This window comes from Rhincodon typus, chromosome 29 (genome assembly GCF_021869965.1).
Source record: "Rhincodon typus isolate 14 chromosome 29, sRhiTyp1.1, whole genome shotgun sequence".
NCBI classification, from domain to species: domain Eukaryota; kingdom Metazoa; phylum Chordata; class Chondrichthyes; order Orectolobiformes; family Rhincodontidae; genus Rhincodon; species Rhincodon typus.
In genome coordinates this window covers 9,746,543-9,770,767 of record NC_063360.1, presented here as the reverse complement: position 1 = coordinate 9,770,767, position 24,225 = coordinate 9,746,543, and the positions used below count along the sequence as shown (strand labels likewise).

The window sequence follows — 24,225 nt, the reverse complement described above, 5'->3', positions numbered from 1 at the left end:
TCGGATACTGGATTTAATTAGGTGACAGCACTAAACGTGAGACAACAGTTAGGCTATTAAATAAATCATGCAGTCTATCTAATTGCTGTAAAGTTTCCAGAGTTTTATAACGTTGCTATGATGATTGGCATACCGTAGGATCCTGTAAATGCTGATGCATTTTTTTAAATATGGAAGTTCATGTGAATTTATTTTGTTTTCTCTAGCTTGTCAGTGAAAAAGTTGGCGGTGCAGAAGGAACTAAGCTGGATGAAGACTTCAAAGAAATGGAGCGGGTATGTGCTTTCCATAAAATTCAACACTACATGAGAGGTAGATTATGGTGGGAAAAACAGTAGTGCCCAAAATATATAAGAAAATCCATATTCAGGGTCTGTCTGTCTCTCTCTCAATTTGATTTCATCTGCTTCTTACAGGAGATATAGGGATAGGAGTACCTGCCTTTCATAGCTGACCTTCTGCCTCAGCATCATTTCACTGGTCACTCCCCGTAATCCTCTGGGTGACTAAATGAACATATTAAGTAATGGATTACTTTCTGGGACAGACAATTCCAGTGATTCACAACCCTTTGAATAGATCATTTTCTCCTCTTCCCAGTCCTAAATGACTAACTCCATAACCTGATACTGAGGCTTGTGTCCTAGGTTGTGTAGCCAGTGAAAACAACTTCCATGTTTATCCTGTCAAAACTCTTCTGAATTTGCTATGTTTCAATGGGACCGCTTTGAATTGTACTGAATTTGCCCCATTTGCTTAGCCTCTCAGCCCAGAATCGATCCACTGAATCTTTGTTCTATTTCTTCAAAGCAACGATCCCTCTATGCTACATGCACATAGCAAATGTCTTGCATGCCAAATGGGGCATTGACTTCCAATTCTGGAAATCATTTGTTGTATGTGGGACTCCAAGGCATGCACGATCAGTAAGAAAATTAGAGGCAACACTGCCTCGAACAGAAATATATCATTTGCTAGATATGGAAACTAAAACAGTGCATAGCATTCAAAGTGTGATCTCTTAAAGCCATATGGAAATGTAGCAAAATCTTATTCTTGTTCTCTTGCAATAAAGGCTAATGTACCATTTGCTGTCCTAATTGCTTGCTATACCTACAATGTTGATATGATGAAAGGTATATTGTGTGTTATCATTTTTAGAAATTGGATTTTGAAATAGAAGCAGAGGGATTTGGTTTAGTTCTGTGTAAGTTTTATTAAAATGGTCAGAAAGTCATTCTGGGGCAGTGCCCGAAATCAATTCTTACGAAGAATGTATGTGACTCCAGTTGGGGAGAATCCTTGCAGTGTTAATGAATAAGATGTTTATGCTAGTTAGTTTATGATAGGTGGAGTAAACAAAACCATTAATCTTGTTTTGATTCAAAAAAAAAATTAACCTTTTAAGGTCAGAGAAAATGAGTACGGTGCAGTTCAGGGAAACCAGTCACCTTAGCAGAAGTGTTTTCTAGTCTCTTCTCTTGGAAACTCCACAGACTTTTTGTAGAGCTCTTCAAGTTATTAGAACTGAGAAACTTTAGCCCTCAGAATTGTGTAAAGTTCATGCCTACAGACTTGATATAGAATCATAAAATTGTCTCCCAGTCCTCAGAAAAGAAACTGGAAGGAGTCAATTAAGCAGAAACCTAAAGTTGTGATAGGAAGCTGAATTCTCTGATTTTGACAGTGTTAGAAGCGGGTTGAAACTTTGTTTTGCTATTTGTCTTGAGATATTTCTAATCCGTCTTCTATATCAGTTAATTTGTTTTTCTCTTGTTTTCTTTGTTTTTCAAGAATATCTGCAGCCTAAGTGAGAATGTGTTTCAGTAATTAACCACTATATTAATTAACTTAAAAATACGGTTTATCAAGTCAGGTTTTATTTTAGGATCTGACTTGTTCAGTAGTACCATCAGTTAAGATCAAAACGCTAATTCTGTGATAGGAGATAACAAGGACCGCAAATGCTGTAAGTCAGAGTCGATAAAATGTGGAGCTGGAGGAGCACAGCAGGTGAGACAGCATCGGAGGAGCAGGAAAGTCAAAGTTTTGGGTCAGGACTGTGGAGGGGGAAGAGAGCTCAAAAATAAATAGAGGAAGGGGGTAGGGCTAGAGGAAGGTAGGTGGAATGGTGATGGGTGGATGCAGGTAGGGGGTTGTGTAGATTGGTCAATGGGAAAGATGGGGTGGATAAGTGAGAAGGTAGATGGACAGCTTGTGTCAGGCCAAGGTGATGGGAATGAGAGGGAGGGTTAGACATGGGATGAGGCTGGGGATGGGGCAATTTTGAAGCTGGTGAATTCTATGTTGGGCCATTGGGCTGTAAGCTCACAAGACAGGATATAAGGTATTGTTCTCATTGTGACTGTGGAGGAGGCCCAGAATGGACATGTCAATGGAGGGGGAGGGGGAGTTGAAATGGCTGGCAATCAGAAGGTGGTGTTGATTAGAACGTACAGAGCTCAGATGATTCGCAAATTGGTCACCAAATCTGCGCTTGTCTCTCCGATGTAGAGGAGACCACATCGGGAGCAACGGATGCAATAGACTCAGATTAGAAGACTTACAGGTGAATGTTGGATTTGGAATGATTGTTTGGGATCTTGGATGGAGTTTAGAGGAGATGTGTGGGGGCAGGTATAGTACTTCCTGTGGGCGCTGGGTGTGATGGAAGGGTTGGTAGGGAGTGTGAAGCGGACGAGGGAGTCGTGGTTCAGGTTAGAAGACGTACAGATGAATCCCTGTTGGATTTGAAATGATTGTGTGGGGCTAACTTTGTGTTCCTTGCACAAGTTCATCCAAGGCCCTCTGACATCAAGATTTAAAAGTTTTCAATCTTTTAAAAAATTTTTTGCTCTTCTATTCACCACATCTTATTCTTTCTCACATTATACTCTCTCTTTGCCCCTTTCTTGCCCACTCACTTAACCTGCCTATTTCACTTTGCAGCCTTTGTGTTTTCCTTACTGATTAGAGATTCCCAACTAGCTTTGTGTCTTCAGCAAACTTGCATACACTACTCATGGTTTCTTTGTCAAAGTCTTCAATGTAGCTTGTAAATAACTAACAATACCTCAATGAAAAGCGTATGAGTGAGATATCGTAGGCATTGTAGAAACTGATGAAAATGCTCTCACACTGTTTTCTGCACCTGTTTTCATTTGTCATTTGGTTTATTTTGCTGTAATGCAATGTAGCCTTTTGTTGCTTTGATAATGTTAACTGTTCTAACTTTAACACTCTGGTTTACAATTTTGAGGGGGATCTTGTTAAATTGTTAGGGAACAGATAAGAAATTGCATACGCTTTTCTTACTCCACTGAGGCTGACTTGGCTCTCCCCTTGATCTGAAGTTAGTCATAAATTATTTGAACTTATCCGGCATGCTGCATTTACCACAAAACTTGTATAGATTAAATCTCAGATTAGGTTTGATGATTGATAGTATTGTAATCCACATCTGTTTTACAAAAGTAATAGAATGCTCCAATTGAGCACCCAAACACAACGGGGGAAATTCAACCTCATATTCTTTTGCATTTCACTTCCAAACTGCTGAAGCCAGTTATACCATTTGTGTGGTTATTACATATAATTTAACAAATTTGAACAGGCTAAGCTTAATTTGAAAAATAAAACTTAAGAACTGTGGATACTCGAAATCAGAAATTGCTGGAAAAGCTCAGCAGTTCAGCATCTGTGGACAGCAAGCAACGTTCATGCTTTGGGTCCAGTGACCCTCCTTCAGAACTGATTGTAGCTAGAAAAATGTGAGTATATATACTGAGGATGGGATGAAGGGAGGGGGATGGAGCACAAACAGAGGGAAAAACAATTGGACAGACAAAGGAATGGAGAAAGACCAGCCTGGGAGAATGAATAGCTGCTAATGGGGACTCTGAGCTGCTCACAATGTAGCCCCCTTTACATTGGGGAGACGAAGCACAGACTGGGCTTTGCAGAACACCTATGTTCTATCTGCAAAAATGACTCCAAGCTTCCAAGTGCCTGCCATTTCAATGCACCACCGTGTTCCCTAGCCAATATCACCATCTCAGGCTTGCTACAGTGCTCCAGCAAAGCTGAGTGCAAGCTGGAAGAACAACATCTAATTTTCTGCTTAGGAACCCTGCAACCATCTGGTCTCAATATTGAATTGAATAATTTTAAGGCCTGACCACCTTTGTCCCAAGTCCTTACCCCAACACCCACACACTAGGTTTTGTCATCACATGCGTTGCCGCCATAAACAACCCATTATCAGCCACTAATGGCTCCCATTAGTAGCTTCCCCCTACCTCCATCCCATTTTCCATACCTATACCAAACTCTTCCTAGCTACAACCAGTTCTTAAGAAGGGTCATTAGACCTGAAACATTAAAACCTGCCTTTTCTCCACAGATGTTGCCAGATATGCTGAGTTTTTCCAGCAACTTCTGATATTATTTTTAAGTTTAATTTATGATTTTCTTGGTCTATATTACTTGTACTTGAAGATTAGCACTGAGGTGAGTCACTTGGTAACCGCTGGGTGGGTTGCCCTTTCTGGTGAGGACTGAAGAGATGATGAATCTAGTGCGGGCATGTTAATAGAGGAAGATGCAGAAGTGACCAGAGTCAAATGAAGGAAAAGTTTGGAGGAGGTGGATTGTTAATTAAATCTAAAGAAATTGGATTGGTAACCTCATTTAAGACAGTGAGGACAGAAACAATAGATTAGGAAGAATTGATGCATTTTGGTAACAGTCTTTTGTAGCAGCTCTAGTCTATCAACAATCTTGGATCCAATGCTGTGATGAAGCAGGGTTAATTAGTCACGTCCATTGGGAAATAGGGATCACGGTGTCGTTGAATTTTATGATAAATTTGAAAGTGGCATGCTCCAGTTACAGTCAAAAATCTGGAATTGAAGAATGTCACTTCTGAATGTATGATGAGAATTGCTGGTGATGCAAAGCTAGATTGGAGTGTATGCTGTAAGAAAGACAAGGCTACAAAGAGCCATAGGTGAAGTGAGTGGACAACAAGGTGGCAGATGGAGTATAATGTGAAGCAGTGAAATTATTTCACCTTGATTGTAAAAATAGCAAAACCAATTTTTAAAGGATGTGAAACTTGTGAAAATTAATATTCAAAGAGACTTTGGTGTACTCATACAAGGAATGCAGAAAGTTAGCATGTAGGTACAGCATACAATCAGGAAGGTAAATGGCATGTTGGCCTTTATTGCAAAGGGATTGGAGCATAGGAATAAATAAATCCTATTACAATTGTACATGAATTTGGTGAAACTGCATTTGGAATGCAATGTAAAGTTTTTTTTGTCTCTATATTTAAGGAAATTCCATGCATTGATGGAGCTTCGGGAAAATGTGGCATGATAGTCTCATTTAACCTTAATAATGGGAAAAGAGGATGAATCAGATGTTGATTGGAACTAAAACAGAAGTTGCTGGAAAAGCTAGGCAGGTCTGGCAGCATCCGTGAAGGAAAAAAAGAGTTAATATTTTGGGTCCAGTGACACTTCCTCAGATGTTGATTGGAACTGGAAGAAATTACATTCATTGATGTTTGTATATCAGTCAAGTATTATGACAACATAGAATCAGCGGAGTAATTGGAAGAGTTGATGGAGAGTTGAGGCTGACACTGTGGAAGCAAATTTCATTTTTGTAGATGATGTCATCAAAGGGTAGCACGCGGAAGGGAAAGACGAAAAAGCAAAGAACAGGCCCTTGAGAGAGCCCTTAGATGACAACCCACATTATGGCTGTAAATGCTTTGCTAATGCTTGGTTAGATAGGAGTCAACCAAGTGAGGACCATGGCACTTAAAAGGATAACATACAAAAAGTGCTAGAGTAAGGTCGTGAGCTCAACCCATTAAAGACTGAATTGAGAATACCTGTACTTTGAAATTATACAAGTTTCTCTATTTTTGCTAAAAAAAAGCTGAAGGTTTTGAAAGTCATAGTTTGGATCACCTCATTGTTTCCTAACTTATTTGCTAAACGCCATTTTCAGCCATTGTAGCGTTTGACATTGTGACATCTCGTCCTATGTCAAACTACTCCAAAAGGGTCCAACTCTGCTTAGAAGTTAATAATTTATTACTTCTGAGATGACCTTAGTCCCGAAATAGTTCACTTTATATCAGTACTAAAAAGGTACAATATCAGATCCTAATCTTTACTCCATAACTGGATTGCCATAATTTGAATGTGGGCTGGATTGTCTGGCCTTGCTTACATGTTCCAGAAACCTTTGCCTCAAACTTGATGGCTAACCTTTCAAAATGTTTCTACATTCCTCACCTTTCTGACAGGGCATCAATTTATGTGGCTTTTTAAGTTTCATCAACAAAGCAACTATTGGAACTCGAGCCATGACTTTGTTTCAGTCAATTTTGAGTTTGCTACTGGCAATTTAACAAAGGCTAGCAGCTTCTCTTAAAGGCCATGATAATTGGATCAACACTGTACTTACAGTAGGTAGTTTTTGATAAAATCTGAACGGAAAATTTGTTTTGCAAAGAATATAGCGTTAGATAATTGGGTTCAACAGGTAGAAAAGGTTGAAAAAAGAAATACAGTTCTTGCCATCTACTGGATGTTAAAAAGTAAAACACCTAATCTCTTGAGTATGTGTTTACGCAAGTGCAGCCAGCTTCATTATGCATAATTAAAATAATGACATATTTGGCACATAAATTCATCCTAGACCCAGCTTGTTAAAATAAAAGTTGCTCTGAACATTTGCAGCAGTTACTTCAAATATTTCTTAATACAAATTAGTCAATAGCATAATGTGCAACAGTTGCCAAGTAAAAATATGTTAATACAATTAGATAATTTACAGTCCTCAGCCTCACATTCACTTACTAGCAACCATTGCAAGTGACCCTAAACTCCAATTTCACAAACTTACCTTCTGTTTCCTGCGCCATCACATTAGAAGGATCATAATTTTCCTGAGATATTTTTATATTATAGTTGTAGCATTCCTGCAATTTGGCCAACTGGGCCACTTCTTTGTGTCTGAGTCTAAATGTTGTGTTGGTGGGAAATTGAGCTATAATGACCCTTACCAATATCATTCCCCTCATGGGCTATGATCTTGGATTCAACCTACCTGCAATCTGGGACTCCTTTTTGATATAGAGCTCTTCACCCTAGATCTTTTCTATCCCAGAAAAGAATCCTATTTCACTTCTTCAATCGTTATTTCCCTTCCTTAGCTCTGTCTGTTGCTGAATGGTTCATCCACCTTTTGTTACTTCCAGATCAACTTTTCCAGTCCTCTCTCAGTGCAGGATATGTTAGGGTTAAGATTAGGTTTCACCTTATCCAAAATGCTTCTGCTATATCTTATACAATTTACTCAACATTCCTGACCTTGTTGACCAATTTTAATAATCCTTCTGTAATTTGCTTTCAGAAAGTGGATATTACCAGCAAAGCTGTGGCTGATGTCCTGACAAAAACCACAGAGTACCTTCAACCAAATCCAGGTAAAGATTATCTGAAATGTGAAGCATGTGAAATATATCTTCAGTTAATTAGGCACTTATTGTGTTCCTATTTTGCAGTGTTTTCTATTTCTGCTTTTCAAAATAAAATTTATGAAGAAAATTGCTTTGTACCAGAGGTAACACCAACACAGGAGGGAAGTTGAGTCCCTCCTGTGCGGAGTCTTTCTCTGCTTCAGAATATTATGATTTGGTACTAAGCAGAGGTTTAGTACTTTTCTTAGAATGGGAATGAGTACTATGAGAGGGCTGGGTATTTCAATCATATTTAAATGCGTATTTGCAGAAACCCCACTGTTCCACTTCAGTCGTATATTCTGCATGTTTACATATTCTTCAATGTCTCAGTCCTGTCATTAAGTTGAACTCCAGAGTCCTACAGACGTCTACTACTCTAATATGCCTTAACTTCTGCTGTCAAAGTTATGGACTCCTTGTCTTCCTCAGTCTTGTCCTGATGGTGTTAACATTTTAGTTTTATCTCACCTGAGCATTACATTTTGATTACCTTTGTACTCGTTATTTCCCTTCCTTAGCTCTGTCTGTTGCTGAATGTTTCATTTTTGCACCATCAGAATTCTGCGCAGCTTCTAAAACAATCAGATTGCTTGGCTGGGAGAATCAAAGCAATTGAACTAATTCCCTGCTATGGATTACTGTTTCCAAACTAGCAACTCCATCTCTCTTCCTGGCAATTATGTGTCTGAGCCACATTGTGCAAACTTGGTGTCATGTTTGACTTCAAATGTTGTGCTATCACGAAGCTTGCCATCTTGATATCTGATATGAGTCCCACCAGAGCTCATCTGCTGAAGCAGTCAACTATACCTTTGGTCTCCTCTAGACTTGTGAATTCAAATATGCTACTCACCACCCTCCTGCAATCTATATCCCTGTAAATTTGAACCATAAAATATCTGCTGATGTCTTTATTTGCACAAGTTCCATTCATTCATCATCCCTGCACTCACTGTCATATGCTGGTTCCCATTGTTAGAAAAAAAATGCATTTATATTGTGTCCTTCATATCAATTGGACATCTCAAAGTGCTTTACAGAAAATGAAGTATTTTTCAATTGTATTTGTAATTTAGATAAAGTCTTGATTTTAAATTTCTTATTCTTGTTTTCGCATCTCTCCTTGTTCCCATGACTATAGTGTCCCCCAGTCCCAAAACTCACCAAAACATCTGTGGACTTCTAATTTTGGTTTCTTCAGCATCCATTATTTTAATTACTTTTCCATCGATAGCTATGCCTTTTTACTGCCAAGGCCCTTAACCTCTAGAATTCTTTCTCTAAATCTCTTGCCTCTCTACCTCCATACTCTCATTTCAGACCTGCCTTAATATCTACTTCTTTACCTATCTACCCCATGCTCCCATTTTGACTGTTGTTTCTTCTGAGACACACATTCGGATCAAAGCCAAAGTGAGTAATCATAGGCCTTGGTGTTCTACTGTTTCTGGACCCTTTATATCTCTTCTGTTGTCCAGCTTCTTACACTTGACAGCTTCTGTCAAGTGCCTTTACAATATGCTTTGGTTCAAAGTAACTGACAGACACTTCTACACATCATCCCATACACACTTTCCACAACCTAGTGAAGTTGCAACTAATGCATAACCATCACACATAACACAATGCTATTCTGAAGAAGGCACACTGGCCTTAAACCATCAATTATTTTTCTCTATCCACAGATGCTGCCAGAATTGTTGAGTTTCTTCAGCACTTTCTTTTTAGCACACAAACCTAGAACATTCTTAACAGGCTGTACTACTTACTCAGTTCTCAGCTGCTGATTTTAATTTAACAATCAACTGTTTTAATTACAAAGGTACCCGTTACATTTTTCTCTAAATAGCTCCTGATTTTATTCAGCCTTGAACTAGAGATGCCGCATTTATTTTTGAGCAATTTATTGTCTCAATTTCCTTCTCCACACTCTCGCCTTGCACCTGCCAAACACCTTGTTCAGCCCCCACACACATACACACATTGTCCATGCCCCATTGCTTACACTTGCTCACACCCCCATACCCCTCTACTTCCCTTACCCTTTCCCCTTATCCCTTCACTGTTGCTTGTTTACACTCCCACCTCTTCTCAAACCCCCCCTCCCCCACCCTTTACCACACACTCTCCACCCTTTGCCCCCTCAACCAATCTTACCACCTGAGCCGCCCTCTACCCCCTTCTCCTATACACCCTTTTACCCCTCCCACTGTCCTCTTCCCCTACCCGTACCTTTCCCATCCCCTTCTCCACCTCCCACCATTGCTCCCTCACCCCCTTAATGTAAAGATGCCAGCACTTTGATGGCTAAAACAAATAATTTATGTTTGCGCAGCTTGTAGATTTAAGACTATAAAATATGAACAAAGCCACTGCATATGTACAGCCCCCCCATCTTGTACAAATACTGCTCCCAGGTAATGCACTCTGTGTTCTTTGTCACATAGTAAATGATTGAACTGTGGAGTAGCTGGTTTCCTCAATTTAAAAAATAACCAGATTGAGAACATTTCAAATAAAATATTGGTATTATTCAGCTTAGTTATTATAAAGTATTCTTCTTGTGCTCTGAAAGTCTGCCTTTTTTTTTGTGCATTTTATTGAATATTGTTAGCAAAAGAGAAGCAGGTCCATATCCTCAAAAGGGATAAGAAATTTCCTTTACAGATTTTTAAAAAGCGTTTCCTGATGAATCATCTGTAAAATTTTCAGTCTATTCTTCAAGCTTAAAATTTTACAGATTACAAAAATCTTGAAAATTAGAAAGCTTTTCAGACGTGACAAAGTTATTAATTAAGTTGTGTTCTGAAAAAAAAAAACCACAATTGGACTGCATTATGTCTCTAGGGGCTGTAAAATTCTTGGCTGACAATGTATTGGTTTCCTGGTTTCTTAATCGTGTCTGTTAGCCATTCTCTCTCCACATGGTTTCTCTCTTCTCTCCTCCCACCTTGTCAAATAAAGAAATCATGTATACTGGAAGAAACTGAATTTTTCTCCCAGCATTTCATCAGTAATTTTGTTGACCCCACTTAGAAACAAAGGTCAAAAAGTAGTATTAATACACTTGTCAAGCTGTATGTATTTACTGCATGACCTGTTTACATTACAGGAAAGAACTTCTGATGATTCAAATCCTTTGCTGTTATGACAGATGTGCCTTATAGGTTTCTCTCAGTCTCCACCAAAGATGCTGACTCCTAAATATTGTGGTTTCCCCAGGGGTCAGCATCCTCTCTGTGCCTCCTAAAAGTGGCTTAAACATTATTTAATGATCGACAGTATAACCAGGGAATGCAAAGAACCAGCTAAGTTCAATCCTGTTCTCACCTCATACTACCAAAGACTTAATTCCTTACAGTAATTAATGGATAACAATCAAAAGCAGGAAACTTGGACTTAGCTTAACTCAGCACAAACTAGACACAACCCTGGGATTTTCTTTGGATGATAGTGTTACACTAGGTAGTGCCTTTACTCAGTAGTTCATTAGAGGAAGTGGTGAATTTAGTTTACAACAAGATAAACACACAATTCCTGAAGGAATGCATTTATTTGTTGGGTGATGCTGATAGCCATTTCTGGTTTCCTGTGTACCATGAAAAGATAACATTGTAAAATGTGGTGCTCCTTGCTGATTTTTGAATGGCCTTGGTGACTTCCTTCACATTTATGTTATACCAAGTGCTTTGCAAGAAAACCCTTATATCAACATTTCTTCCTTTCAACACTTCGATCTAAATTTCAAAACCTGCACACACATCATTTGATTTAATGCTCTTAACAATGCAGGCCCTTAGCTTAAAATCTATGACACAATCTTTGGATTTTGTCGCTATGAAATGTAATTAGTGACTCACATTGGGATGGTTACTTTAGTTGGCTGGACAGCTGGTTTGTGATGCATAGTGAAGCCAACTCCAGTACCAACCGAGGTCACCGTGAATGTCCCACCTTCTCCACCTTGCCCTGTGCCTGAGGCATGGTTAAGCTAGCACGAGTAGTTTCTCTCTAATGAATCCTCTGATACAATGGCAATTTAATTCTTACCTTTTACATCGGGATGTAATGTTAACATTGCTGTGCCTTGGTTTGGTCTTGTTTTACTTGCTTATTATTTCATGTTGATTTCAGATGGCTGCTAGAAATTCATTCACAGCTCATCTTGATATGTATTTTATTTCTTTACTATACCCATGACAGCTGTCTTTAGTTTTTGTAGCATAAAACCTTTAGTCATTTAATCTATCCTGCCCTCCACCCTAGCACAAGCTTTCTCTTTGAAAACCTCACGCATCCCTATCTATCTTCAGTTGTGATGAAAATTAACTGATCTGAATATTAATGCTATTTCTTGCCATTCTGCCTGACTGAGTATTTATTTCGAGAATTTCCTTTTTTTTTTAATTCAGTTTTGTAGCAACCAGAGTAGTTTATGCCTGCAGTGCTGGAGAACTCACCTTATGATGAGATCTTGTTAGTGGCTGAATTTATCAAATTTCATTGACGTTGAGAAGCCAGATGGATTAGATTGGTGTTTTGCAAACTGGTGTGAGATTAGCTTTTTGACACCTTATTTCCTCAAAGTGCGCCCACCACTACCAGAGAAAGGCTTGTAACCAGTAGTAGCTCATGTTTAACAACTTGAACTTCTTTTTTGTAAGATCTGTGTCAAGTAGTCAGCAGCACCAGAAGGAGAAAAGCAGCTTCAGTATTCATTGCCAAACTTACATGGAACTCTTAATTCATGATTGCAAGTTGTATCTACTGAGTGTCAAAACTTGTATTCCACCAGAATAGGCAGCTCAAACTCCTCTCTCCTGATGTATTCAATTTTGATATATGCTAGATTTTTCAGCTCAGGTGAGTTTACAATTAAAGCTCAGACTTTAAATTGAAAATATAAGGGATAACATTCAATTTCATGAATATGAAACATTGTACTGTACTGTCCTTTAGATTTCGGTTTGATGTTTCTTACATTATTGTGTGAGCACTAAATGATTGTCAGTTATTCATTTCACTGAAAATTATCATGGTTGAAATCCTATAAGACCTTTTAATTGCTGAAAATCATTATTTGCACCTTTATTCAGCATCCAGAGCTAAACTAACAATGCTGAACACAGTTTCGAAGATTCGTGGTCAGGTAAAAAATCCAGGCTACCCTCAGCCGGAAGGGCTTCTTGGAGAATCCATGATAAAATTTGGGAAAGATCTGGGTGAAGAATCAAATTTTGGTGAGTGAATTATTTTGATGATTATTGATTTTGGAACTATGTTTAAAGGCCAAATGTCAGTCGGTGCTAGAGGTTTCAGGATCAAAACTGTCAGGATTATATTTTGTTGGCTACGTTATTTTATGGACCTGTTACTTGTGCAGGTAAGCTCATTGTAAAATATTGTGCAAATATATCACAGTGCAGCGTGGATCAGCACAGATTTGCATTGTATGTCACAAAAATCGTTCTTTGTTTCAGCTGGGGGAAAGGGCACTTGAATCAGTGGAGATGTGAAACTATCCTACAGAACTGGAGGGATAATGGGAAGGGTTGGGGCTGCTCAGAGTCACCATGTTTGATAACAAGTTTGCTCTTTACCTTCCTCCAAAGGGATATGAACCTTTGAAGAAAGAGAGAAAAGGAGAAAATAACAACAAATATGCTGACAGCTCATAGAAGAATTAGTATGACAATCCAAATCATTTGGGTGGTGGGGTGGGTGTTACTTTATTGTGCCTTAGAATTGTTTACCAACACTTGCTTCCAGCAATTTCCTGTGCTCATTCTTAACTGACTTTGGTGCTTCTGGTATGGGTGTGCTGGCAAGGCTAAATGCTTTCGCAAAAAAACATAAACTGAGTAACTCTGATGTTTCTCCAAGAAACCAGTTTCAGAACTATGACGTATGAAGCCTTGTGGCACTTTGTCGATTATCCTGTTGAATACATTTGTGGGGAGACTCCATAAAAGGGCAAGAAGAGAAAAGTGCATTAAAAATAACTTGCATAATATGAGTTAACTTGAGTCTAAATTAATACTTTCTTAATACTGGATATTTAGCACACAAAGGAACAGGAACTTTGTCGGGAAGTTTCCAGAAGGAATAATATTTTCTGGAGTGCCTATTGTTAAGTAATTTAACGGTACAATTTTCTCTTAAATGAATGCTTGTCTTGAAAGTTAACATCTACTTTGAGTTGAGATGTTCCCCTTACTGGTACCTCTGTACATTCCAGATCTCTCTCTGTCTCAAATTAGAGAACGTGCAGAGCTGTTAGTAACTGTAATTTTATACATTGTTCTGGTGGTTCAATTACTGAAACAGAAATATACAGACAGAAATTTCTCAAGCCAGATTCCTGGGTTGTGCCAAGGTGATTAACTTCAGCTGGTAGCAACTGGAGTTGTAAATATAAATATAAAGTAAATTTAAAGCACCACCCCACAGGAGACAGAAAAATTCTGCTAGACCTCTCATTCCTCCTTGTTAGCCGTTGACTCTGATGGAGGTGTGTTTGTGTGAAAGTCAAACGAGGGCGGGATTGAGTCGAACTGTGAAGCCTTTCACTTATCATTCTTATCATTCAAGGTCTTTCTTGAAGAAGACATATTGTGGACAAATTAAATGTTAAGCAGTTTCCCAGCAGGAGAGGAGAAGAAGTATTTTGATCCAAGAATTGTATTGGTTTTGTTATCCACTGATTCTTGAATTTGAATTTTCTGATTTAAGGAGGTGCTCTTATTGATGTTGGTGAATCGATGAAAAGGATGGCTGAGGTTAAAGATTCCCTGGATATTGAAGTCAAACAGAACTTTATTGATCCCTTACAAGGTCTTTGTGATAAAGATTTTAAAGAAATTCAGGTAAAAGATCATCTATATGTAAACACATTGGCATTCTGCTATTTTTTTGGTTCCCACCCCCTCCCACTCCAGAAGAAACATGACTGAAACCTAATTTAAAATAATTGGACTTGAATGGTTGAGGAGTACAATTGAATCTTCTTTTCACTTTTGACCTTTTACTCCCATTTAAGATAACCTGCGGAAGGCTGTTATGGGGGTCTAGACCCGAAACGCCAGCTTTCCTGCTCCTCTGATGCTGCTTGGCCTGCTGTGTTCATCCAGCTCTACACCTTGTTACCTCGAAGACTGTTATGGTGTTAGGTTAGGTGGCATTAATTCAGTTTTCCTTAGGCATATTTTGTCACCTGTGAGGTACAAATGAGACAAATCAAGATGTGCAAAGAGAAAGGAGCCAAATATGAGCAGAGAGTATAGCCTAGAATTGTTGAACTCAGTGTTAAGTTCAGACATCTGTAGAATGCCTAATTGAAAGATGAGATGCTGTTCCCAGAGCTTAAATTGGCTTCACTGAAACGCTGTAGAAAACCAAGCATAGAAAGGTTAGCATGAGAGCAAGATGGACAATTAAAATGACAGCTCAACAATTAAAGGTTATCCTATTGATTGCTAAGATCTTGAAATGACCTGGTAGAGTGGATCCGCAAGGATGTGTCATCTGGTGGAGGAGACTAGAAGCAGGGGGCACAGTTTAGAATAAGAGTTCTCCCATTTAAGACATGGGTGAGGAGAAATTTCTCCTGAATGTTATTAGTCAGTACAATTCACTTTCTTAAAAAGCAGTGGAGGCTAGATCATTGAATTTATTTAAGGCTGTATTAGATGAGGGATCCAAGAGTAATAAGGGTACAGGCAGGAAAATGAAGTTGAGAATGCAACCAAATCAGCTCTGATCTTATTAAATGGCAGACTGGGCTCAAAGGACCAAATGGCCTACTCCTGTTCCTAATTCCAATGTTTCTATGACTGAACAAATGTATTCCATAACTATGTATGTGCTGTCCCCAGTGTTGAGCAGCTCACATTGTGAGCAGTGAATATAGTATACAGAATTGAAATAAGTATAGGGAAATCGCTGTTTAACCTGGAAGGAGTGTTTGGGACCTCAGACAGTGTTGGTGGAGGAGGTAAAAGTGCAAATGTTACATCACTAGTGCTTTTGTGGAAAGCTGCCTCGCGAAGGGGAGGAAGTTGAGGTGATTGGGGCGTTGGGAAGGGAATCCCATCAGTTGCAGGTCCTATCAGAACGCTAAAAGGGAGAGGAAGTGTCCAGTGGTGACGTCACGCATGTGACTGAAATGCTAGAAAGTGATCGATTGAATCCAGAGGCTTGAGGTTGAAGGTTTGGAGAAGAGAAGCCCTGTCATGGTTTGGGTGAAAGACAAAAGTCATCCTGTCAACCATGTTGGGAGGAATGCTTTGTTGACAACAAAGGAGGTTCTATCAAGTGTTGGTTAGAAGGTCGTATCTTCAGAATAGATAATGGAGAAACTTGAAGAATGGAAAAGAATTCTTACAGGAGGCAGGGTGTGAGGAAGTGTTGGCTTATAATAAATATTCATGTTTGGAATTACCTCCAATGTTTTGATTATCCATACGAAGCACACCTTATTCAGTTTGTTAATTACAAGTCTCCACTTGGATTAAAAACCTCTTGGAGCAAAATAATTCACAATATCTTCACCCTTGGATATAGCTTTTTGCAGTTTTAATATTTACATGACTCAAACACTCGTAGGTAATTACCAGACAGTTTAATTCAATAAAGGAAGTAAACTAATGCCTCATGCAATTTCTTCATTGACGCAGTAAGCAATTATATTTCAATACAAAAGATTTTGTGTAATCCATTGGAAGCTAAATGTAAAACTACCAAAGCTATTCTATCTCTTACCAGTGAATTGGAAGCCCTGTGTTTAGCCAAGTTCCTGTTAATTTACATTCATTCATCTATGTGAGAACTATGCTGAGAAAGAATCTTATTCAATACAAAGCGAAAGTTTTGAATTTGTTCTGTTGAAGTGAAATCATGGCACATTTACAAGCATATATAAGGTAGCGGGAAAATCGTTCGTGCTTGTAGTTTCAGACTAAAAGTGCAAAGATTGTTGTGCAATAGTACAGTGTTTCTACAGTGTATATCTCAAAATAAAAGCTCAAGGTTAGAGAAGTGAAGAAGTGTAATGAATGGGCGGTAAGATGGCTCAGTGGTTAGCATTGCTGCCGCACAGCGCCAGGGACCCAGGTTCAATTTCATCCTCGAGCGACTGTCTGTATGGAGTTTGCACATTCTCTCTCTGACTGCGTGGGTTTCTGCTGGGCGCACCGGTTTCCTCCCACCATTCAAAGATGTGCAGGCCAAGGTGGATTGGCCATGCTAAATTGCCCATAGTGTCCAGAGGTGTGTACATTAGGTGAAATACAAGGTTACAGGGCAAGGGTAGGGGTATGGGTTTGGATGGGATGCACTTCAGCGGGGCGGTGTGGACTTGTTCGGCCGAATGGCCTGTTTCCACACTGTAGGGATTTGATGAATCTATGAAATCTGCAGAGATTTTTCCCCAACGGGCTGCCTGTTCTAAAAGGATATTAGTATTTGGTGTTGTGCGAAATAATCCAAACTGAATTCGTACAAATGCACAATAAAATTAACAAATCACCTGGAAATCTGAGCAGGTTTTAGATATGTAAATATCAACCATTCCTTCAAATAAAACGTGAACTCTGGTGTAATTCTTTTTGAACTTGATCAATGAAATGTGAAAAAATGGGAAAGCAAATTTGTTGGTCTAATTGTAAAAGTTAATTTATATAACTAAACTAGTTATTTAATCTACAGGAAACGTCTGTTTGTATCAGTGAGATAAGAAGCTTAAAATATGTGTTTAAGATGTGACTCTTCAGATGAAACAGCATTCAAAGTTAATCAGCAAAACAGTCAAGACTGTTACATTTGTCATGAAAACAGTTTAGTGAAACCATGATAAGAACTAAGTGACAAACCCAAGTTCTTAATAATGAGAACTGCTTGTAGACCAGTTTCTCTAAAGCCTACTGTCCAAGATAAAAAATAAAGCTTGTTGCACTTGATGTTTAGAACATGTTTTGTCTAAGGTAGGTTGATTTACTAACTCTAGTATGGGATAAAGTAGCCCTTTTGTTTGGGGAATTAACACTAAATGAAGAGATACGAGGAGATTCATGGAGTATGCTGTTTCCCACCATTTGCTGTCTTCAGATGTTACATATAAATCACCTAACATAATCCCAACAGCTCAGGATCAGCAGAAATAGTCTCTGAAAAAAACTGAAGAGAACACTATCATGCCCCAGCCTTGCGAAAAAAAAAACAAGTTTGATTTGGGAAGCTATCTGTCTACGTCTTTCTCCCAAACAGCCAGGCTTTTTTTCAGACATGACATCTCACCAAAGGCCAGGAAACATCCCTCCTGAATGTTAATGATTGTATGGCTGGAAATTTACAAGGGTCAGCAGTGCATTCCTAAGGTGAATAGAATGGAGAAGATGATGTTTCAGCTGTTCACTAACAGTTTTCATAACTGAGATGGATTTTGGTTGAAATATTTTTAAGGGAATTTGACCACAACAGGTAATTCTAGTCCAAATAAGATCAGCAAAGATCTAACTGAATGGCATTACAGGGCCAAGGAGCTGGATAACCTGTCCTGTTCCTGTGTTGCTGAAAATTTATGGATGGGAACAGAGCCCCTACTAGTGTCAAATTATTTCTCCTAAGAAAATCACTTAATGATGGAATATGATATCCATTCAGGGCATTGGTATGCTGCAGATTTTGGTAGTTCGTGTCTAATTCACCTGTGTATGATTTCACCATTATTGAGGAAAACATGAGTGAGGGAAAGACGTTTAGTTGCTCCTGTACCACTCGTGGAGCAAAATTATCAAGACCACTTCTGCATTCATGTTGAAATAGGCAGGAAAAAGGTCCCATCAGAAATCTAGAGGTAGATTTTCTAACTGTCATAATAGATTTTGAATTGAAAGGAAAGGGAAACTAATAGCATTTAATTGCAGAAAAAAACTGAAGAGTAAATACTGGCTTTGAAGGTGATTACATGATCCTTGACTATGGTTCTCTGTTCTCCCGTCCTGAGGGGGAACCTTGATATGTTCACACCATTTCCTAAAGAGACTGGTTTGGAGTCCTAGTTGGCAGTTACTTTTAACTTGTCCATGTTGACAATATTTTGACCTATCTACCTGATATAACATGAAATTGGTCTGTTCAGTCAGTTGACCATGGAAAAGTAGTGACCTTGATGTTGGAAAAACTTGTTCCCCAATGAACTGTCACACTAAAAAGATAGTGCTGAACAGGATAAATGTGACTGATCAAAAAGTATTTAACTGCTTGAGTAAATTTATATTGCTTCCTATGTAGCTTAGAGTTAATGTGTTGGCATTGCTCCCAGCTATGCAGAACAAAAGACGAAAGATTCAACATAAAAACAGAAAGAACTGCAGATGCTGTAAATCAGGAACAAAAACAAAGTTGCTGGAAAAGCTCAGCAGGTCTGGCAACATCTGTGAAGGAAAAAACAGAGTTAACGTTTCGGGTCCGGTGACCCTTCCTCAGAACTGAATTCTGAAGAAGTTCTGTGCTAATAGAAATGATGTTATTTGGAGTACCACAATTGGTAGCACTCCTCGGAGAGAAAAGAGTGAGCAAAACTTACTCCTGATTGCTACTTCGTGGCCCCATGCTGGAAGGAGTGTATGTGAAACATCTAGTAACAGTTATGTTTCTGTCTCAAAGGTCAGAGGCCCTATAGTCTGCAAGACATGGTATCTGGACTCCTATAAGAATGATTAAGTGAGTAGGGTGCTTGTAGCTGGTGGCACCAATAGAATTATGCAGACTAAAAGTACAGGCAGTTCCCAATTTAGAAACAGGTTCCTGAGTATGTTTATAAGTCAGTTGCACACAAGTCAGAACACAAAACAGTACAATATAAAGTGGCTGTTTGTAAGTACAAGCGAACATTTGCATGTCAGATCCTTAAAATTAGTATTAATGTGGGATTTCATTTGTAAGTTAGATGTTCATAAATTGGGAATTGCCTGTAACTACACAAGAATCTTCAAGAGAAAAGAATCAAAGATTATTGTGTGAGAATATTTTAAAGATAATTGTATATTACATATCCATTTTGATATTGTAGCATCATTTGAAGAAGTTGGAGGGTCGGCGCCTGGACTATGACTACAAGAAGAAGCGACAGGGTAAAATTCCTGAAGAGGAGATCAAACAAGCCATGGAGAAATTTGATGAGTCCAAAGAAGTGGCAGAAACTAGCATGTACAATCTTTTAGAAACTGATGTAAGGATGAACTCTTTTCATAACTAAAATTCTCCAGCCCAGGCAACCTCTGCTGCATCTTCTCCTATAATGTGGATTCCATAACTGCACACACTTCTCTAGCTGTGGCCTAACCAACTTTCATGCGGTTCCCACATAACCTTCCTGCTGTTATATTCTATGCTGGGATAATAAAAACAAATAAACCATATGCCTTCTTAATTACTTTATCTACCTGTCCTATTACCTTAAGGGACTGATGGTTATGCACACCAAGTTCCCTCTGATCTTCGGTGCTTCCCAGGGCTCTACCGCTCATCATGTATTCCCTTGCCTTGTTTGTCCTGTCCAAATGCACCATCTCATTTATCTGAGAAAGTTTACTAGGATAATTTTTGATATGGAAGTGTTATCTCAAGAGCAAAGACTAAACAGGGTGAGACTCTACTCACTGGAGTTTAGAAGAATGAGAGGTGATGTCATTGAAACGTACAGGATTCTCAAGAGGCTTGACAGGGTAAATGCTAACAGGATAGAAATATAGAAGATAGGATCAGGAGGAGGCCATTTGGCCCTTAGAGCCTGCTCCACCATTCATCACTATCATGGCTGATTGTCCAACTCAATAGTCTAATTCTCCCCGTAACCTTTGATCCCGTTCACCCCAAGTGCTATATCTAGCCACCTTTTGAATATATTCAATGTTTCGGCATCAACTAGTACCTGTGGTAATGAATTCCACAGGCTCACCACTGTTTGGGTAAAGAAATGCCTCCTCATCTCCATCCTAAATGGTCAACCCTAAGTCCTCAGATTGTGACCCCTGGTTCTGGACACACCCACCATCGGGAACATCCTCCTGCATCTACCCTGTCTAGTCCTGTTAGAATCTTAAGTCTCTATGAGATCCCCCCCGTCATTTGTCTGAACTCCAGTAAAAAGAATAATAACCTAGTCAGTCTCTCCTCATATGTCAGTCCTGCCATCCCTGGAAGCAGCCTAGTAAGGTTTCGCTGCACTCCCTCGAGAGCAAGAACATCCTTGCTCAGAAAGGGAGACCAAAACTGCACACACTATTCTAGGTGTGGCCTCAGTAAGGCCTGTATAACTGCAACAACACATCCCTGCTCCTGTACTTGAAACCTCTCGCACTGAAGGCCAACATACCATTTGCCTTCTTTACCACCCGCTGTACGTGCATGCTTACCTTCAGTGACTCGTGCACAAGGACACCCAGGTCTCGCTGCACACTCACCTCTCCCAATTTACAGCCATTCACAAAGTAATCTGCCTTCTTGTTTTTGCTTCCAAACTGAATAACCTCACATTTATCCAAATTATACTGCATCTGCCATTGATTTGCCCACTCTCCCAACCTGTCAAGATCATGCTGAAGGATATTTGCATCCTTGTCACAGTTCACCCTTCCATCCAACTTGGTGTCCTCTGCAAACTTTGAGATGTTACGTTTTGTTCTCCCCTCCAAAACATTTAATATACATTGTGAATACTGCGGTCCTAGCACTGATCCCTGTGGCACCCCACTAATTATTGCCTGCCAACTTGAAAAGGACCCAATAATTCCTACTCTTTGTTTCCTCTCTGCCAATCAGTTTTCTATCAATTTCAGTACACTTCCTCCAATCCCATGTGCTTTAATCTTGCACAATAATCTCCTGTGCAGGACTTTGTCAAAAGCTAGCTGAAAGTCCAAATATAGCAGATTGACTGGCTCCCCCTTGTCAACTGTGTACCAGTTACATCTTCATAGAATTCCAACAGATTTGTCAAGCATGATTTCCCTTTCATAAATCCATGCTGATTCTGTCTGATCCTGCCACTGCTTCCTAAATACTCCACTATAAAGTCCTTGATAACGGATTTGAGAATTTACCCCGCTACCAATGTTAGGCTTACTGGTCTATAATTCCCTGTTTTCTCTCTGCTTCCCTTTTCGAATTTTGAAGTGACATTAGCTACCCTCCAAACTGCAGGGACTGTACAAGATTCTGTAGAATCCTGGAAGATGACTAGAAATGCATCCGCTATTTTTAGAGCCACTTCCTTTAGTACCCTGTAGATTATCAGGCCCTGGGGATTTATCCACCTTCAATCCCATCAATTTTCCTAGCACCATTTCTCTACTAATATTGATCTCTTTCAATTCTTCTGTCTTAATAAATCTTGCATGCTGCAACATTTCTGGTATCTGATTTGTGTCCTGTTTTGTGAAGACAGAACCACAGTAAGTATTCCCTCATAGGAAAGTCTAGGACCAGAGTGCATAGTCTCAGAATAAAGGGGCACTAATTTAAGACTGAAATGGGGAGAAATTTCTTGAGGGTTCTGAGACTTTGGAACTCCTTGCTACAGAGAACTGTGAGGCAGGGTCCTTGTATGCATTTAAGGTTGAGATCGATTCTTGATCAGCCAGGGAATCAAGGATTATGGGAAAAGTGCAGGGATGTCAGATGAGCTATGATTGGAGCAGGCTGAAGGGGCCAAATGGCCTACTCTTGTTCCAATTTCTTTTCGTCTTGTGTTCTTTATTGGCCCTGACTTTCACTTATTGCTGTTGTTTCTCAGTTAATCCCTTCCAAAAAAAATTCAGTTTTTAAAATCATGAATCAATCAACACTTCCCTGTGTCACTATCTGATTTGTTTGTCCAATCAGCAGACACCTGAAGCTGTAGCTGTTAAACTGGGACTCGTGTACCTCTGTTCGTTTGAAGCTGAAGTGCTGGGACCCTGATCCTAGGCAGCAATTTATCCTGTTGCTGACTTTTCCTCTCCACACAGCTGAAGCTGAAGTATTTGGCCTTACAAATTACAAACCATAAAAAAGGCCTTAAAAACTATGAACCGAAAAAAAAATGCAGAAAGCACATTTTCCCCCTGCACCAAATTCCCACCATACTCTAAATTTCCAGATTCTCAAACACACTTGGGCTGTGTATCATTCAGGATGTGTTCTCTCCTGACTCTGCTGTAACTTACTGAAGTCCATAATCGGATTCCTGCTTCAGATATTGTTCAGTGCCACTGCAAGAAGTTGGATGTGTATATTTTATTGTTAAAGGAAACAAACTAGGCTCAGCTCCGAAGCCCTTAGTCTAATAACACTTTTTTTTAGCTAATGTAATGATCTCCGCAAAGGTCAGTGGCTTCTGATGGAAAGGCAAAGTATTTCAGGAAAATTATATGTTGAAAAATAATGCTTTAACAGGTTTATTCCTAATAACTGAGTTACTAAATGTGCCATTATACCTTTGCTTTATGTGAAATGGAAATGGTATTGTTTTATAGAACCATTCAATGAAGGTAATAATTGTGTGTAGGCAAGGACAGTAACTAGTTAGTTTAGTGAGTGTGCTAAGAACATTTACTGGCTCTCTTTGAAGATTTGATCAGATATATGATGAATCAACTTTTTTATTGTAACAACATAAAACCTTCTTTTGGCTATGCTGAACAACAATTCCCACAGTTGTATTGAAAAGCTTTCCAGGCTTCTAGCATTTGCCAGGGCATAATAAATGTTTGGCTTTTCCCTGATTTGGAATGATCTAATCCTGCAGATTGCTTCATATAGGGCTTCAGCCAAGTCATTATTTAAAATACAAGATGTGTCACATCCGAAAAACGAAATTGTCCTGTTGATACTGAAAAATTCCTAAGTAATCCCGGAATATCCTGTTACCAAATACTTCTTTCTGCTACTTCCTCCCTTCTCTGATATTCCTACTTCATATTTCATTCGGTGGATGATTCCATACTTTTTTGATGTCTAATAGAAGAGCAAATAAATTCTATTGATATAGAAGTTAACTTCAATTCATGTCAAAACTTATCATTTACATCCCACAGTATTTGACACAGTGCACCACATTTGGACTTCATTGTCTATTGTGTTGTAAAACATAGTGACCATGGTTCAGCAGCAACATCCTAACGGGCTGACTCAATAGTTAATCTGTGATTTTGGTAATATTGGTGGAAAGAGGAATGTTAGTCAGGAGAACAAACTTCTTCAAATAATGTCAGTTTTAATGGACAGACAGGGTCTCATTTTAACCCCTCTCACAAAGGACTGCAATCCTTAACTGCAGCATTTCCTCTATACTCTCTTGAGGGCTATAGTTTGCATTGGGATGAAGTAGAGATGTCCCATACCTTTTATTTCTCATATCTTCAAATGGAACAAACTTACACAGATTCCCAAAAACATTTTATTAGCCTCAGGATGAAAGTGTCCTTTCTGATTTTTGTTTGTTGATTCTGAGCTAATTCTGGGGAGAAATTTCAGAATTGTTGAATGTAAAACTGTTTGGGCATGAATCACTATTATCTCTATGAACAGGTATTGGAACAGGTGGGCCTCTTAGGACAAATGAATAAGTTGCTGAATATAACTGAGTGAAAATAATTTCAATCACTTTAAACTAGCTTAAACCAAACATAGATAATTTT

At 39.0% G+C, this 24,225-nt stretch overlaps 1 protein-coding gene across 2 annotated transcripts in view; it reads left to right on the top strand.

The window, feature by feature from the left end:
• The window catches only part of sh3gl1b (SH3-domain GRB2-like 1b), a 69,353-nt gene that overhangs the window by 16,318 nt on the left and 28,810 nt on the right, over window positions 1–24,225 (top strand). For both annotated transcript variants that reach the window (XM_048614069.1, XM_048614068.1), the window contains exons 2-6: window positions 207–275; window positions 7,438–7,510; window positions 12,643–12,786; window positions 14,279–14,412; window positions 19,617–19,775. In XM_048614069.1, coding sequence (XP_048470026.1) covers window positions 207–275; window positions 7,438–7,510; window positions 12,643–12,786; window positions 14,279–14,412; window positions 19,617–19,775 — 579 coding nt within the window. The remainder of the gene's footprint in view (window positions 1–206; window positions 276–7,437; window positions 7,511–12,642; window positions 12,787–14,278; window positions 14,413–19,616; window positions 19,776–24,225) is intronic.